At 41.3% G+C, this 18,185-nt stretch overlaps 1 protein-coding gene across 1 annotated transcript in view; it reads left to right on the top strand.

Annotated features, from left to right (window-relative positions):
• Positions 1–18,185, top strand: part of jade2 (jade family PHD finger 2) — a 211,139-nt gene that overhangs the window by 63,074 nt on the left and 129,880 nt on the right. Inside the window, exon 4 of the mRNA XM_042499142.1 lies at positions 5,342–5,499. Coding sequence (XP_042355076.1) covers positions 5,342–5,499 — 158 coding nt within the window. The remainder of the gene's footprint in view (positions 1–5,341; positions 5,500–18,185) is intronic.

Here is an 18,185-nt window from a genome sequence, read left to right as displayed (position 1 = left end):
CTGACTCTGTGAAAGCCGAGGGAAATGCACCTCATTTGTGTTTTATATTTTGCGTAAAATTTGCTTGACAGTTTGGAAACTGCTTGTCTGCCTCTCTACCTGTCTGACTCTCCGCCTGTCTACCTCATCTTTTTATGATGGTCCTTTTCCATCTGTGTGCCTGTCATCCATCACTGAGGCTCGATGGCTCCCAACTGTCTGTCACAGAAAGAGTAAAAAGACGAAGAGGGCGGGCGGGGGATGGGAGGGAGAGCAGGATGGAGACGAGCTGGAGAGGGAGAGAGAGAAACAAGGCAGAACATAAAACTGCAGGAGCTTGTAATAGTGTTTCCTACACATTAATTAGCTGCAGTCATTCCTGTACAAACACACCGCAATAAAACTGATATACTGACATCCTCTCCTCTCCTCCTTTTCTTCTGCTTCTGCTCACCACCTATTATCTCTTTACTCCTCTCAGCTCTTCTCTTTCTACTTTTTTCTCTTCCCCTCCTTTTCCTCTCCTGTTTTCTCCTCACTTTCTCTTTGCATTTTCCTCCCCACTCCTCCCTTTTCCTCCTCCTTTTGATCTGCTCTTCTCCTCACTTCTTATTTCCTCTTCTCTCATCTCCTTTTTTCCTCAGTTTTCTTCTCTTATATCTCCTCTCCTACCTTTGCCACTTGTTTCCTTAGTTTTTCTCTTTCATCCTGTCCTCCCCTCCTCTCAACCATCTTCTTTCCTCTCCCCCTCTTTGCTCTTTTCTTCTCTTTCCTTGTCTTCTCATTTTCTTCCCCTCCCCTCCCCTTTCCTGTCCTCCTTTTTAACCTCTGCTCTCCTCACTTCTTATCTCCACTCCTCTCCTCTCCCTCTTTCTCCCCCTTCTGATTTTGTCCCCTTTCCCTTTTCCCCTCTTTAATCCTCTCTTCTCCACAACATTTTACTTTCTTTTTCTACCCTGTTAACCTTTTGCCCCCCTTTCCTTTTCTCCTCTCCTCCACCTTTGTACTTCCTTCTCCTCCCTTTCCTCCCCTTTTCTGTACTCTACTCCTTTTTCCTTTCTCTTTTGCCTTCCTTTTTCCGTGCTCTCCTCTCTTCTCCTTCCCTATCTTTAATGTCCATATCCTCTCTTCTTGTCTCGTCACCTCTCATCTCCTACTTTCCCCTTCTTTTTTCCTCCATTTTTCTACTCATCTCCTTTTCTTCCACTCCTCTCCTCACTGGTGTATAAGGTAAAATGGGAGAAAAGAAAGAAAAAGACAGAAAGACAGAAAAAGATTAAGGAGGAATGGACCACCCTCTGTCTCTGTCTGTCCTCCTCTCATATTGCCAAAGGGGAAGGCATGATTTATCATGGCCTTGGCTCTCACACACACTTACACGCGCACGCGTGCACACACACACACACACACACACACACACACACACACACTCGCGCACACACACACACATGGCCCCTTACTCCATTGCATTATTTATTTGTGCTGGCTGGCAGACAGTGGAGGCAGCCAAGCAGCAGAAGCAAGGATGCTGCTTTTACATATGGCCTTTTCATATACTCCTCTGTGACACACACACACGCACACACACGTGTGCACACACGGATGCACAAACACACCAGTTTTTTCCTCGTCTGTCCTTGTCTTTCATCCCTCTTTCCTCAATAATATCAATCCCTTTTCTCTCTTTCTTTTCCTTGTTCCTCTCATACTTGGTGATTTGTCTTCTCTTTCTCCTCTTGTCCTCCCTCTTCCTTCTTCACTTAGTTAAACGTCCCTCTCCTCTCCTCTTCTCTTCTTTCCTTTCCTCTTCTATCCTCTTCTGTCCTCCCCTCCACGGTCATTTCTTTCCAGCTGTCCAGTCTGAAAGTTCAGTTCCTCTTTGGATCAAGACAAATATATGGCATATTACTCCACACTCTCTTTTTATCCCTCTTTGTTTCTGTCTCTTTTTATCTCTATTGCAGAGTAACTGGGTTTTTTTTCAACTTGTAGGCGAATAGCATGCAAACTTTTGAAGTGACACAAATAGTGCTGGGAATCATTGTTAAAAACTTTTGAATACCAGCCACTTATCAAATTAAATGGATTTCTGTCTTTTTAAGCCATGATAGCAATAATTTGGTGAACATTATACCTTCTAAACATCTACATGTTAGCATGCTAATGTTCAAGCTCAAACTGCTTCACAGATCTGCTTGCATGACTGTAGACTGTCTTGTTTACTTATTTTTGATCAGATTTGTAATCACATTTTCCTGTTTAAATCAGGGGGAACCAGAGTTTAGACTGTGTTTTTTAAAACTTCTAATGGAGGTTCTTGGAGCACAAAGGGTTTTATAGAGACATGTGTTTAATTCTATAAGAATATAAGACTAGACTTTTGAAAAAAGTATAATTTTGCATCATTTGATACAGAAAGGTCAAGTATTGTATTAGTAGACTAGATTAGTATTAGATTAGTAGACTTTATAGCCACCTTTTTTTTTCATCAGAGGTGACTATATTTGGACAATAGAGTGAAGATGTGGAGGAGTGAAGGGTGGATCTGACTTATAGACTGTTGCAACCAAGCCCCCAGGAACAGCACCCTTGGTTTAAAGCTGGTTTTACATAGTGTCCAAAAGTGGAATTACACAGTCAGAGTCCATCATGTAATGCCATAGGGCCCAAAAAGACTTGGGGAAAAAAGATGTCTGTAATTCAGGGGGTCATTTTCTAGAGTGTCGAACCAAAAAAAAAAAGAGAAATCACTCTTTTCACCATCAGGATTTAATCCATTTGGTCCAATAAAATTAAAGTATAGAAGAGCTAGCAAATCAAATCATTTTATCCCCATTTAAGTTAGTTAAGCACTAGACTGGAAGCTCCGTGGGCCCCATAACAGCGTAGATCTGGGTACTTTGATACTGCAGAAATAGAGCACTTTTGGCTTCATGCGCCACTGAGTAACTTTTAAAGGATGAGTGAGTTAAAATATAAAAATAACCTCCTGCACAGTTATGAATAATGATATTAGCTATAGAGACCAAACCCACTATTTTCACCAGGCTGTAAACATATTTTAATCTGATGTAAAATTGGGCATTTTATGACATGGTTGTCTATAGGGGTTTGACTCTGTTTTGGAGCTTGCCTCAAGTGACTTTTCAAAGAACTGCAGTTTTTGGCATTTCCATTTTAGCTTCATTTTCAGCTCCAGAGGTTACAGTTTGATCCGTACCCATATAAAATATTTCAAATGATTCACAGCCTTTGGTGAACAATAAATCAAAAGCTCTTGCATTATAGTGACATGTAAAATATTATGGAAAACTGTCTCTCAGTGTTCTCTCGTTTGTCGAAATTTCCTAATAATATTTTATTCACTTCTCTCCTCTAACAATTCATTTTATTTCACACTCTTTCTAGCGTTCCTCTATCTCCCTCATATTACCTTGTTTTTCTTTTCACAAATCTCTTTTTTGACACTTTTCTACTTTGTGTCTCTTAGGTCAAAATAAAGCAGGTAATAAAATCCACATTTAGTGGGCTGAGTAAGAGTAGGGGGGAGGGGAGTGGGGGGGGGGAGAGGTTAATGGAGAGACGGAGGGGGAGTGAGGGAGTAGGATGGAGGAGAAGAGCTAATAAAGCAGGGATAAGGAGGCTTAGAAAGTAATGATAAAATGTAGAGTGAAGTCATACGGTTGATTTGGCACTGCTGCTGTCTGTGTGTGTTTGTGTGTGTGTGTGTGTTGCTTGTTTTCCTGTGTGTGTTCTTGGCTGATGTCCTTGACTATATGACTGATAATATCATTGCTTCAGGTCCCTGTTAGAGCAGATGGAGAGAGAGACTGTATATGTGTGTGTGTGTGTGTGTGTGTGTGTGTGTGTGTGTGTGTGTGTGTGTGTGTGTGTGTGTTCACATTTGTGTGTGTGTGTGTTCACATTTGGTTGGTGTGAGAATGATTGTCTGCTTGAATACACCCACTCCCTCAGGTCTTCCAAAACGCTCACCTTGTTTGTTTTTTCACAATCCTCCTACGTGCACACTCTTTGTACATGTATTTTATGTACTTGGCATTAACCCTTTGAAACCTGGAGTGACTTTTCTTGTGGTGCTTTCAGACACCTTTCAGTATTTAAACCTTTAAACACTGAGCAAATTTGTGTGACTTCTTTCAAAAACATAAGCAACAAGGCAATGAGCAAGAAATCAATAGATTTAGAGATAGCAGATTTGATTAAAAAGGGAAAAATGTCTGTTTTTATATATATTTTTTTGACTAATTCATTTTGTGTAATATTATTATAGTTTTCAATAATTTATTTATTGCCAATTTTTAGGTCATTTTTTCTTTTGTTGCTCATTGTCTTTTTCCCATGTTTTTTTTTTTTTATTTTTTATTTTTTATTTTACAAAAATCAAGCCAAATTGCTCAGATTTCAAAGGGTTAACCCATAAAGGTTTCTGGGTTAATAACAATTTAGTTAGTGGTTACCGTGACCATGGCACATCAGCTTATCAGTCATTCCCTCGCTTCTTCCTCCTTCCTTTTCCTTCCCATCCCTCTACTTGCTCTGTCAGTCATAGTGGTAGGTCTCAATTCTCTTAAACGTCTCTTCATTTCTCTCGCTTTACAGCCTTTCATCACTTCTCTTCATCATGTCTTACATGGTAGGGAATACGATGTGAGGAAAAGCTGTAAGTGGGGGAAATGAGGAGACCACTTGCTGAGAGATGCAAGGAAAAGATTTGATGATAGAGTTTGTAATGAAATGAGACATCCTTCCCTCTCAGCATCATCCAAAGCGATGCAATGATGACAGTCAAAGCCTCCATATGTGACTTTGCACCCAAAAGTAGCACCACAAACTTAAAAAAAGGTCAGAAAAACTGCAACGGAAAACCACTCAGACATCCAGGGGAAAACTACAGAGGTGATGACTTACTACTTAAGCAAGCCAAAGATATGGATCTAGTTAACACTGCAGAATGAGGGATTAAGGCTTTGCTAGACAAATGCTACTCAACGCCTTCACGCATCTGTTCTACATAATCTTCACCTGCTCTAATGTTAAACTGATGTTAAGTGTTGAGCAGCAGAAATGTAAAAAATGCGTCATTTAGAGGTCCCAGTGGATTTATGTTCAAGCCAAACCATGGAATCATGCATGAGATTTTATCAGTGAAGATTTCTTCATGAGAATGAGCCAACAGGCTGTGCGAATATTTAATGACCCTTCCGCTTTAACTCAATCCCTCCATCTAAAGACGCTGAGAAACTGAATTTTGCCCTGTGAGCACCCCAAAATGAGTGGAGGTATACTGCATATTTTGACTAATAATTAAACCCTCTCTCCACTTTTTTAAATCTCTGTGCAGGTATTTCGTACCGACTTTATCACAGCCATGAAGCTGCCGGACTCGGCCCAGCTCGGCCCGGACGACTTCTACGTGCTCTCGGATCCTTGGAGACAAGAGTGGGAGAAGGGAGTGCAAGTCCCTGCCAGCCTGGAGGCCATACCAGAGCCTGTGGTCAGGTAGGACGCACACCCAATGCATGACGCATAGACACAAATAAACAGCAATCAAGTACGTGAGGATAGCACGTCATGTATTGTTTTTTCGTTTAAAAAAGTGATTCACTAGCAGCTGAGCCTCTGGCTGCAGAGACATTATGTCACCATCTAAACACACTGGCAGAGTTCCCACGGTCACAAAGATCTTGCAAGGGTTATGAGACCTGAACTTCTGTTTGCCATGACTAATAGTTGTTTTGGAAAATTGCCAAATTGTCATTGAACTTTGGAAAACTTGTCAAATTTGAGATTGTAAACGATGCAGCCTTGAAAGCTACATTTGCTGCAGTAACTTTGAAAAAACATGATACAGTGAGTGTGTGGAGAAACCAGAAAGATTAGTTTTTTCTGGAATTATCCAACGTAACCTTTTTTTTATGCACAGCTGTCGTACATTTATCAACATTTTGGAAATGTTCAGGAAATAAATTGGCATTGATTTGCGATAAAAAGACTGTGGGAACACTTATTCGCCTTATATACATGTTAATGGAATACATGCACACATGCACCTAAATGCAGAAGCCTACAAGGACACAAACTGAGACCCTCTGCTTTTTGAACTCAGTTGTACACACACACACACACACACACACACACGCACACACACACACACACACACACACACACACACTGGGAATCAGGTTTTGGATGCACGTGCAGCAATGAAACATTAACACACACACACACACAGTTGAGACACAACTGACAGAAGCAAGCTGGTGGGCAGATGTGTGCAGGCATGCACTTCGACCCACTTATATTCACTCATATTGTAGATCAGTCTGGGCACGCTCCCTCTCCGCCCCTCTCTCTCTCTCTCTCTCTCTCTCTCTCTCTCTCTCTCTCTCTCTCTGTCTCTCTCATGCCCAAGTGAGTTGCTATGGGTTGCTGTGGCTCTCTAGTACTATTGCAGCTGCTGCACATACCCATGTGGTTTGTTTGGCATTCAAGGAACTAATGAAAATGCCCAGACTGCCTGGTAATGCCTGTTAGATAGACATGTCACACAGGGAGGCCACACACACGTTCTCTTTGGAATACAACAGACAAATAATTCAGCCATGTGAGATGTAGTCAAATGTTCTGTATTCATTAGGACTGGATGCCGTCCACATTTGAACCTTTACATTTTTTCAGTACTTTACTCTTTCTGTAATAACAAAAGTTAAAGTTTTAAACAAGCTGAAGTGAACAACAGATTCTGCTCCTCTGCCTTATTCTAATCACACATAGGAATAAGTCTTTATCTGTCTTTCTACCTGCTTGTGTGTGTCTGTGTGTGTGTGTGTGTGTGTGTATGGGTGTGTCTGCTTGTATTTTTCACTCTTTGTTGAGACACAACTGACAAATATGTGAAATAAGTGCCTTATTTTTTAAAAAACAAAATTACAAACAGCAGTAATATTAGGCTAAGTAAAATAAAAAGGAAAACACAGACTAGATAGGCCGAAACAATCAGCACGGCAGCAACAGTTTTGCTTGCTGGAAAATCAACGTAGCTTCGTGGCTGGCTTTCCAGCTTTGGGGCACTTTGCAATGCCGACCTCCTTTCTGAACTTTGTGGCTCTGCAGAGCTCCGTTTTCCCTTCTGCAAAGAGCGCAGAGCCAAGAAGCCATCAGTTGAGTTCTGCAAGCGGCTTCCTGGCTTCAGAGCTTTTGGCGGTGCTTCTGCCTCGTATTTGAACCCAGCATTCTTATCTCCTTGTGCTCTTAGGTGCCGAAACACACACTCTACCATGTGAGCTCGAGGTCACCCCCATTTTGTCAGAGTTTAATTGTGTGTTCTTCTTGTTTCTACTCTTTACTGGAGTTTAAGGCCTTTGCTTTACTATTTCATATTACTGGAGACATTTGTGCAGTTTGTCGTCCTTTGTCCTCAGTTGATTACTCAGTGACTAGAGCGAAAAAGTGTCACTATGTAGCAGCAAGTAAACAATCCACTGAATAGGTTCATTCAGTAAGAGTCCATTTGAAATAGGAATAAAAATATATTTGCTTAGTTGTCTTTTTAGGGCCGTAACAGCACCCTCAAAAAAAAAAAGTAGAGTCTGATTTGTGATTGTGTCATAAAAAGTGAAACTGCTCTGTTATGCTTAATAGCACCTCTAACTGGGCAAGTGAAAAAGAAAAGAGAAGTCAGTCAGATCCAAGAACATAAAATAAACACTTCAGAATAAAAGAAACAAGGCATAAATCACATCAAGTGTTGCCAAATGAAATGGCAATACATTACGAGGAAACTGGAGAACCTGAATTGCATCATTGACTATCAAGTGAAAAGACTTGCAGTAACAGTTTTACTTGCAATGATGAATAAAGGTTCCATAATAGAAAACAAGATAATATGCAGTTCAACAAAGACAGAAGAATGAACGACTCCCTCAGAGTCAATGAGGGCAGAAGACAAAGGTAATAAATAATTAAGATGAAAATACAGCAAAAAAAATCTGGATCTTCTTTCTGATTCTAAGATTTGAAAGGATAAATGTGTCGCCCTGACTGTTTACATTGTCTAATAGGTTAATATCTCAGCAGACACACATATGTGACACATGCACACACACACACAAACAGTATGGAGCTAACAGATTGAAGAGAGCCTGAAGGCAGAGAGATAGATGAGCAGATTGGGAGAGAAAGAGCAATAGCAGAGATAGATAAGGATAGATGGATGAATGGGGGCTAATATATTATCTTGCATGTGTCGGATGATGAAGTGATGTACAGTGATGCTGAAATGGAGTGATGATGGATAGATGGGGAGATAGAGGAGAAGAGGGGTGAGTGTAAGTGTGACTGAGCTGATGGTTTCTGTCAGAGTCCCTGACAGCGATTTGTTCATCTTTTTTTCTGTCGTCTGTCATCTCAGAGCCACTACTTTTCTCTCTCTCTGCATCTTTCTGTCTTTCCTCGCTCTGTCCTTTTGATATGTTTGGGCTGAAATCACCAGCGAGGCTTGAGACTTCCTTGGTTTTACCCAAACAAGTTTCTGTGGTCGGGCAGAATTAGCGGTAGGAAACCGTATTCCTGCACAGAAAGTGATGGCTTCTCAGTATTAGGTAAAAAGTCTTATAACCAAGCAAGATGAATATATATCAAAAGTCTCTTGATTCAGTTAATCCATTAAGCACAAACAAGTGCTGTAAAACTTACATTTCATTTTCTTATGTAAAAAACATCAAATTTGAAAGTGACTGCACTTTTGCAATAGTTCACCTAGGGGAGGTTCAACACAAAAAATGCTGCTGGTTATGGCAATGAGGATATGTCCGTGCAACAAATACAAAAATTGTGTTACAGTTTCACAGAAACTGGCTCAATACGGTTTTTGAAGTCCTGAATAGGCTTGTCCTTCAAGAAAAATGCCTAAGGCCTCCATTGGTGTGAATACAATATTCCACAGTAGATTTGATCCTTTGTGTTATAACAGGATGTTCAAATATCTGCTGTAAAAAGTATGCATCGTTTAGTGGAGAACAAAAGAATGAGTAAGACTTTCAGTGCAGTGTTACAGCATTAATTCAGTGCTGTGCAGTGTTTGAATGTTGGCATTGTACATTTCCTCAAACCCTGAATACATTACAATTATACTTCTTTCTGAAGTGTTGTAGTGCAGATTACCAAAACAGGTGCCAGCTAGCCCAGCTGAAGTCGACTGTTCAAGATCAACAACCAACAAAACTAGGTATTTTTAAAGACAAGCTGGTGGATTTTCTGTAAATTTGTTTAGATACCGATACCAGTATCCGAAATGCCCGCAATACTGCCTAAAATGTGACTACTATTCAAGTCTATGCACTGATCTGATAAAAACCTTTAAAGTAGGTTCATACCTGAATAAAACAGCAGTTTTTGCAGAAATCAGTTATTTGCTGCTTTAAAACAATAGCCTGCACAGCATGTTGTGCTGTGCAGCATCTGGCAACTAATGTACAGAGCGCTTAAGAAGGATTTATGTTCATAAGTAATTTTTTTCTTGTCTGTGTCTCTTTTTTTATCATTCTGTGTCCCCTCTCTAAATATGGATGTTTTTTTGGTTCAGAGAACGCAGCGCTGACAGAATTCGTCCTGTGTTGTTTTTTTTTTTCCATCAGCAGCTGTTTGAGGAGTTTGAGTTGCTGCATGAATAATTTATCTGCTCTAAATTGAAGTTTCAACATAATCACTACATAAGAAACATACAAATTTAGCATATCCGTGGTTTGCTGAAATGTACAATGCCAACATTTATTTTAGCAATTTGGTTTTGACATGGTTGGACGTGATCTCTCCTCAGAAAAACAATAGTGCATATTGGTGTAAAGTATTGATTAGAAGATTGATGCAGCTATTATGTGTCAATATAAGGTAGTGGTCGGTTAGCTTAGCACAAAGACTGGATAACGGCCTGGCTCAACCAGTCTGCATTCCAGCACCTTTTAAGCTCACCAATCAATATATCTAGTTATTATGCCTTCAAGATGCCCTTATTCCCTTACAATAATATTTATAATGTGCCACCTGATGGTTTTTAAGCTGTTTTTTTTCTTATTTATTACATATGCCATATAATACATGTGCGTCTTTTGCTGCTGCTGTTGGCAAACAGGGCGCTGCTTTCATTCTAAATTTTGCTCATACTAAAGGTATTCTGTTAATCCAAACATGAGAGGAGTAAAAGTATAAATTGAGGTAGTTTCCCTCTCCTACTCTCTCTCTCTCTCTCTCTCTCTCCATTTATGTCATGTTTCTTTCCTTTAAGTTATTTTTATCCTCTCTCCTGTTTCTTTTTTTTCTTCTGCACTTGTCCATGTCTTCGTCTCTCTCCCTTTCCCTGGCTTCCCTGCTTCCACTCCCACCTTCCCCTCTTACTTTTGCTCTAGTTGAGCCGCAGGCACAGACACATTTTTCTTTTTCTGTTTTTTATTTTTTTATGAATAATGACATCATCTCCAAAAATTGTTGGAGAGGAAAAGGGCTGCGGGCCCTGTCTGGCTTTGACAACACTGCTCTTCCACATTTCTCTCTCTCTCTCTCTCTTTCGCTCTCTCTCTTTGGACCAATTTGGCTGCTGCGGCATGATTTTCGGTAAAACTGTTGTGGCGGATGGTGAAGAGGTCATTATGGTTTGATGTTGTTTTTTTTGTGCCTCCTCTTACCAAAACACTGCAGGAGAGATGCAGAGAGAAGAGCAAGATGAGGAGCTCTCCTTCCCTCTCTGTCTCCCTGTCCTTCTCCACCCACTTTCTTTCTGTCCTTTACTTTCTGTCCCTCTTTTTCCTCCTTCTGTCTTTTTTTCCTCTCATGTTTCTCCATGTCTTTCTCCACCCACTGCCCCTCATCACCTTTATAATTATGTTCTTTTTCTTTCCTCTTGCTTGTCCCCCTCTCTGTCCGTCACTCCTCCCCTCTGTCTATTTTATTTTATCACTGACTTCCCCCTTTTTTTCCCTTCTCTCTCTGTTGCTCTCCCTCTCCATGGTTTTGTCGGGGCTGAGTGGAAGTAATTAGCCGTTGCGTAACACTGGCTATGTGCAGACAGTGAATGGGGCTTTGGCAGCGACTCGACAGCCTCGGTCCCCAATGACAACGCTGAGCCGGAGAGGGAAATAATTACACACACACATGAGAAGATCTGCGCCTTTTCACAAAATGAAAGAAATGAGATAGTGGTTATTTTATTTATTGCTTCATTTTTTCCCCCTTGGACTGGTGGCCGAGTCGGTGAATGTGAACCCGTTGTTTGTGGTTTGGCTGAACACATTGGCTTTCTGAACGGCGTGTAAAGCTGCGGCCGCGGGGAGCATCACATGGAGACTCCTTACCAAAGTGGCTTGTCTGCTGCTGGATAAAAGATTGATTGTGCTTTTTTTTTGTGAAATTGTACTTTTAACTTCTCAACTGTGCAGTGGGCACACAAATATTTCACAGACTTGTAACATTTGAAGGAATGGATTGGTTGGTTGACAAAGAATCCATGGTACTCTTGACATGTAAAGATCAGTGAAGATCAGTGGTGATTGCAGGACAGTGACATACATCGTATGGTCGTCAGTGGTGGAATATTTATCAGGTTTCTGGCAGCTGTGATCATATGCAAAACTTGAGTCAGGCAGGCACGGATGCTATGTAAAACATTTGGTCAGCAAGCTCTGACCCCTACCCAGAGGAGATGGAAAGTATGAACGCTAAGAGAGGATGTGATGCTGTTGCTTTTTAAGACCTCTAGGTGTACACACAAATTCAATATAACATGGAGTCTAATCATGTGGAGTAAACCTAGAAAATGTGGCGCAGCATAAAAAAAAAGATGCTGTCCCTTTAAAAAAAAAAACAACCTTAAGCCGTTGATGGCTAACATCCCAGCAATTTGGCTAGATATTTTTGAAGATGCCGCCTGCAGACGTGTTGAGTTTTTAGTAAAAGTACTGCAGGCTTACATGCATAGAAAATATATCTCCAGCAAACACAACTGAAACACAGCAGCAGACCTGTTCCAAAGTCAATTTAGACTATTAGCCTGCATGTGTTATGACAATCTGACAGCTGCCAAATACTGAACACATTATAACATTACAGAGATCTCAGCTGAAACTGAGTACTGCTGAAAAAACATTCAGTAATTTGTCAAGTTTTCTGGACTTGTAAGAGCTGTAGACTTGGCAGGTCCAGCCTGGATAAAAGAATTATAATTGGCCTGGACCTTCCCCAGTAAAACTGATGAAGCTGGAATGGGGCTTTAGAGAGGCGAAGCGCACGTGTAAAGCTTTGCATTCAGGTGTGGGGACAGAAAGGAAGTGCCAGCCAGCATAATTTGAATAGATGGGATTCCTATGGAACATCACACAGTATGTAAAGCATGGTCTCTGTTGATATAAACAAATACATCTGGTCCACACACAAGGAGAAACACATTCTTACACTGGGTAAGTCAGACAGTGTAGACAGTGGGTCACAAGGCTAATCGGCAACTAATGACTCAGTGACTGTCACACGCACACACACACGTACAGATAATGGATTGAAGAGAGCCCGAGGGCACTAAGATAGACTGAGAGATGGAGAGAAGGACAAATAGCTGGATAGTGAAGATGGAGGACAGTCTAAATGTCACGCTTTGCAAAGCTTTAGCTGTATTTAAAGCTTAGAATATATACCTTGACATTTTCAGCTATTGCTGGTAATTTTTCTCCACCAAGGCTCTTGTCATATCCAGAGTTTAATAATGTTATTTTTCATTTGCCTGTTGCCTGAAATAGCTTTTTGCAATTGTTAACACTTTTCATTAATCAGGGGGACACAGAGAGCCACAAGTTAGCTCATTAGTGTGTTGATGTGGTTTGAGAATAGAAAAATATCTTCATTATTTGTTTGGAGAGGACTCTCTGTGGCTTCTCATAACTAAGTTGGAACATTACAAAATGCCCTTCCTGGTTTTTTTAACACTGTTATCAGCTCAAAAAAGTCACCTTAACACTACAGTTCGACTCAAGTTGAAGTAGAATAGTCCAACGTCCTAAGGCGTTTCGGACTAGAGGAACATTTTTGTTTCTAAGAACTGCTGTTTTTGATGTACCCCCAATGTAACAGCAAGGAACACTGTTCTTAGTACACCATTTTGAAGGGACTTTTTTTAGTTTTTGTACCGTAAGTTAAAGGTGAATGGTCAAACACAGCCTATGCATCACCAGCTACTGCCACTTTTTAAATCTGTTAGCCTTGTAAACAACAGAACACATAACACATACACATTGTAAGGACAGCTGACAAATGAATAATGAAGTCCAGGCTTTACTGAGCATGTGTGATGGTAGAATGATTTTTGACTCGTCAGACTGAAAGTGACGTTGCTATACCATCCGCAGGCCCTCGTGTAGTACATCACTTCAGCGTTCTTGTTGGAAGCTCAATCATAAAAAACCCTTTAACAGTCTCTCCCACAGAATTAGAATCTAAGTGTGGTGGTAGCTTTTTTTAAAATACTTTGTCCCCTCCCTGAATTTGGACATTTTTGAATGTCCATGAACACATCACAGCTGGAGCTCATCACAAGCTTTTTTTTTTCCACAGCAGCTGTTTGAGTTCTTTGACTCATGGGTTGGATAATTGATCTGTTGATCCAGTCAGAGATGGCCAGATCCGATCGATGGAAGAGAGGAGCAGCTGCTGTAGAGGAAGTGAAAGCAAACTTTCAGACCCAGCGCAATGCACGGTTAAGTTTCACTTTCACTGCACTGGGAGTTCTGCTGCTCCATCTGTACCCAGAGTACACTCTGCACTCCAAGAGGTGCAATGAATAACCAAACGCTGAGCACTTAATGAACAGTCCAGCTTAAAAAATATAAGATCAATACGTGGTGGCAGATTTTTTTAATCCTGTCGAAGGTGTGGAGCTCTCACAGGAGCTACCCAATGGGCAGTTCTTCTCAAGGAGTACCCAGAACTGTTTAGTCTGAAAACGCAAAATGAAATAGTCTAACACAATCTATGTGTGCAAGAACTTTTAACAAGAAGGCATATTTACATATTCCTTTATAATCTCTCTGATGATTTTTTTCTTCCTTGTATAAATGATCAAAGTCTTTATCTTGCCCTGTCTGGAATAAAGAGAGTCAGGAACACTTGAAATAAATGTGACATTTGTTTTAACTCCTTAATGTATGTGATAAAGAGAAATAGCCAGTGAATTGTCATGACAGAATCACTGATGCAAGTACATGAAGGACAAACTATAAACACTTGGAAAACAGCAAGGGAGGGAGGAAACGAGTGGTGGTTAGATGACTGTTAGCCCATTGGGGATTCTGCCCAGCTGCAGACTCGTCCACCAGTGAATGAGTAAGTCATCATGTGTGTGAGAATGTTTGCTTTTATGAGTGTACATTGTATGTACACACATTTCATCAAAGTGTGTCTGTTTGTATGTAGCCGTATGTCCACAACAACATCTGGAAATTCCCCTGAGATTTGTCTGCTCTTTCCAAAGCTCTTCATCAGATAATAGGATGACTAAGAGTCGCATCATCAGCCTCATCGTGCACAGGGTCAGTGGGTGTATGTGAACTAATGGCTTCCACACACCGTTGAGGTTTGTTGGTAGTCTATTGTATTGAGGCTCCTCTAATGTAGTCGGTTAGATGGATGAATGAAGGACACATACATGTACTATGTGTTGAAGCTGCTGCTCTGGGAGATGCAGACCTGATGGATATGTGATGTGACAGATGGATTTGATGATTGGAAGACTTTTCAGAGTGTATGAATTAATGATTTACTGTCTGGCTGTAGTTACTACACGTTGCATCAGGCTTACTGTACCTCAGACTCATGTGAAAGAGATACAAAAGCTTTTGAAAGCAAGCATCTCTAGAATCTGAAACAATATCAGTTTTTATTTGTTTATTTTGTCCTACTGTATTTGGAAACTGGAATATCATGTAGGCAGACCTCATCATGCTCTTTAGTTTTAGTTAGTTACTGGTTGAATACAAGTTTTTTAAATTTTTTGGTTAACTTTCTCCATCTTCATCTTGTCATACTAATGTAGGTTTTTTGTCTTCTTTGTGTGGGCTTTTTTGTCCAATATGTAATTGACCGGTAGGTGTTGTGATATATTTCTTAGTGTACTTGTGATTTGAAAGAATACTTACCAAATACAATTTGAATATCAATCACTCACCCTGTGTTACACTGAATTTGGGAAGAAAACTTTGCTTTTCTTGCATGCCTCCATGGTGAAACGTAAAATCCAAAAAAGGTGAACATCTACCAAGGTGTTCTCATCCCTGCTCGTCACATGTTGCTGCTTTGTCAGTGGACTTCAACGTCAAGTTATTACGCTCTAGGTATCCTTCTGCATCTGCTGTTCACGCTCTCTGATGCCGCAACCATGATGCCAACAAATACACATCATAGGATGACGCTGCATGTGATTATGTTTAGACAACAGGAGCACATGGCAACCAACATCGGTGGTTAGGTTTAGGAAACAAGGGCATAGATGGTTAGGTTTAGGCCTAAGAGCTACATGGTAGAGTGTCAATAAAAAACATCACATTCGTACTGGAAGCAAACACTGGACTACTGCATAATAATTGTCCAATGATTATGGGACCCATCCGCCAACCCTTCCAACTACATCCTATAGGCGCCCTCGTGCTTCTTATATCACGCCGTTACTAGCAGTATTTTACTGTCCAGCCACATTGTCGAGTGACGCTGCCTGTGCGCGCATCATGTTTACATGGCAAAAGCCGTCCAGCCATTCGGCCATCCTCCAGCGTATAATGACAACCTGACTGGTTCTGTCTTACCGCTTTCTCACCTGATGCCATCCAGCAGTGTTTGATATGCTCATGAAAGGTGCCTTGTGGCATCGCGCACTTGCACCAAAAGCGCTGACAAAGTGGTGCTATTTTACAAATTCAGATTGAGAATGGGCTGATACTACACGCGACTCCATTCACGTAATGGGTATCAAATGAAGTACTCTATTGGTATCTGTATCACTTAAAGAGTACTGGTGTTAGTACTGGCACAGTAAGTTTTAAAACAATTCCCAGCCCAAGTGTTTTGTGAGGTAAAATTGGTCAAATGGGGAATAAGATCTGGCTTAGTTGCACATGTCTTATTAAACAGCTGACTGCCTGATGGGTAACTTAATAACGACTGATGACTGTATAAGAACAAAATGGATTCCTTGATGATGTGAGTGGCAGCCAGGGATGATTAACCTCAGCAATTACTTGAGTGGATGACTTACTAACCTGTTGATGGACAGTCAGGACTCTAACAAAAGCCAAATTCACCCACAATTACTCATCACCACATTGCTATGAGCGGTCACCGGGTGTATTTCTGACCACAGGCTGATTTGGTTGCTTTTGGCTGCATGGACGAGTGAATATGAGAACTGTATTTCTTAAAGTATGGGCTACAGAGCCAAATTGGACTCTTGCGCCTGTATCTGGTAGGTCCCCAAATGACAAAACTAATAACATGTTATAGTGAGAAATAGCTTTTGATCTGCGTCCTGGGGGAAGGGGCTTGATAAACTTCCCACTGAGGCTGGAGGGGAACTGTAATGGCAAATAAAGCAACATAATAATACATTCTCATTTCTGGATGAGTTCATGGAGTCACTGGGTCCATCTTTCACCACAGTTAACGGAGACAACTTTTCTGACTGAGCCATGCCTGGTTGATTGAGTCATTGACTGGCGGAGTGACTGACCAGTTCGCTGGCTGACGGGTGTATTGATGGATAAGACGAATGGCTGACTGATTAGCTGATTGATTAAACTGCTTGCCTCTTGGCTGACTGGCTGCTCTGCCGGCTGATTGACTTGTTTCTTGACTTAATGAAAAACGAGGTAACATCAGACCTTGTATTCTCTGCCATTATCCAAGCACACATTTTCTGCCTCTTCACCACTTGACTGGGTCAGTGGGGCTGTCACTTACCACATTTCAGGCTCACTGCCTGACTGGCTAACCGACCGCAGTGACCACTTGCTTGGGTGGCATGCTTGTCGACTGCCTGGCAGAACAACCGTTTCCCTGACTGACTGAATGGATGGGTAAAGGGTCAATGGGTGGTTGAATGAAAATGAGAAGAAAATCCTCTACGCTCTCATCACCGCAGCGTGTGGCTAGGTCACCGGGAGCTTTATTAATCACATAAAAGACAAGCTGCCTTGTTTGCTGACTGACATTTGGCAGTCTTAGTGAACTTTCTTCTTGTACTAATGGCCATTATCCAACCAAATAGCAGAATGACTGCTTGAGTGGTCCATCTTTGACCACATTTTAGGGCCAGCTGCCTGACTGTATTGACTGACTGGCTGGCTTGCCGACTGGCTGGCTGACCTCGCTGAAATGTCAGAGAAGTCAGAACTGGCAAGGTGGCTGAATGACTGGTTCCCTGTGCGACTGGCAGGCCGACTCTCTGACCGCAGTGACTGAGCATTGGCCAGAACTGAGCCCATTTTCTGATTCCAGCGGGTGAGTCAGACTTAAAGCTAAACCCATTCACCTCTGAATGGTTTGCTCGCGGGCAAAGACTGGCCTCAGCCTGAGGACTGGAACTAGAGAAATTTAAAAATTTCACCTCCAAACAATAGTTTTTGACCTGCTGAGTTGTGTGCGTTAGAGCTGGCAAAGCCGTGTGCCAAAACCTAAATGCGCTGGCATGTGCCCACTCCACATTCCCTACCCCGAGATTCAGTTTGCAGATTTTTATTTGTTTAACCTTTATTCAACCAGGGTGCTACTATTTAGCGCCATTGACATAAAAAACAAAACAACAACAAAAAAAAACAAACTTATTTTGTGGCTTTACCAAGAGCGCTATGCTTAAATTACGGAAAAAGTCTGACAAGGAGAACTGTTGCGAGTTGATAAATGAATGCTGCTTTTCTTAAATTACATTGTGAGAAAAACAGCTCGGTGTGTTTGTGGGTATTAAAGCAATTCCCTGGATCACAACCCAGCATGTGTGGCATGTGTGGCTGGTGATGTTTACTGCAGGCTACCCCCAGGCTCAATGTGGGTCGGTTTCATGTGCTGTGTGTGTGTGTGTGTATGTGTGTGTGTGTGTGTGTGTGCATATATATATATAAGTGTCTTTGTTGTTCCCCACATGGATGTCATGTGTCATGTGAATA

This window comes from Plectropomus leopardus, chromosome 13 (assembly GCF_008729295.1).
Source record: "Plectropomus leopardus isolate mb chromosome 13, YSFRI_Pleo_2.0, whole genome shotgun sequence".
NCBI lineage: Eukaryota > Metazoa > Chordata > Actinopteri > Perciformes > Serranidae > Plectropomus > Plectropomus leopardus.
Note: the sequence above shows the minus strand (reverse complement) of the source record. Positions and strands in the feature narration are given on the sequence as shown.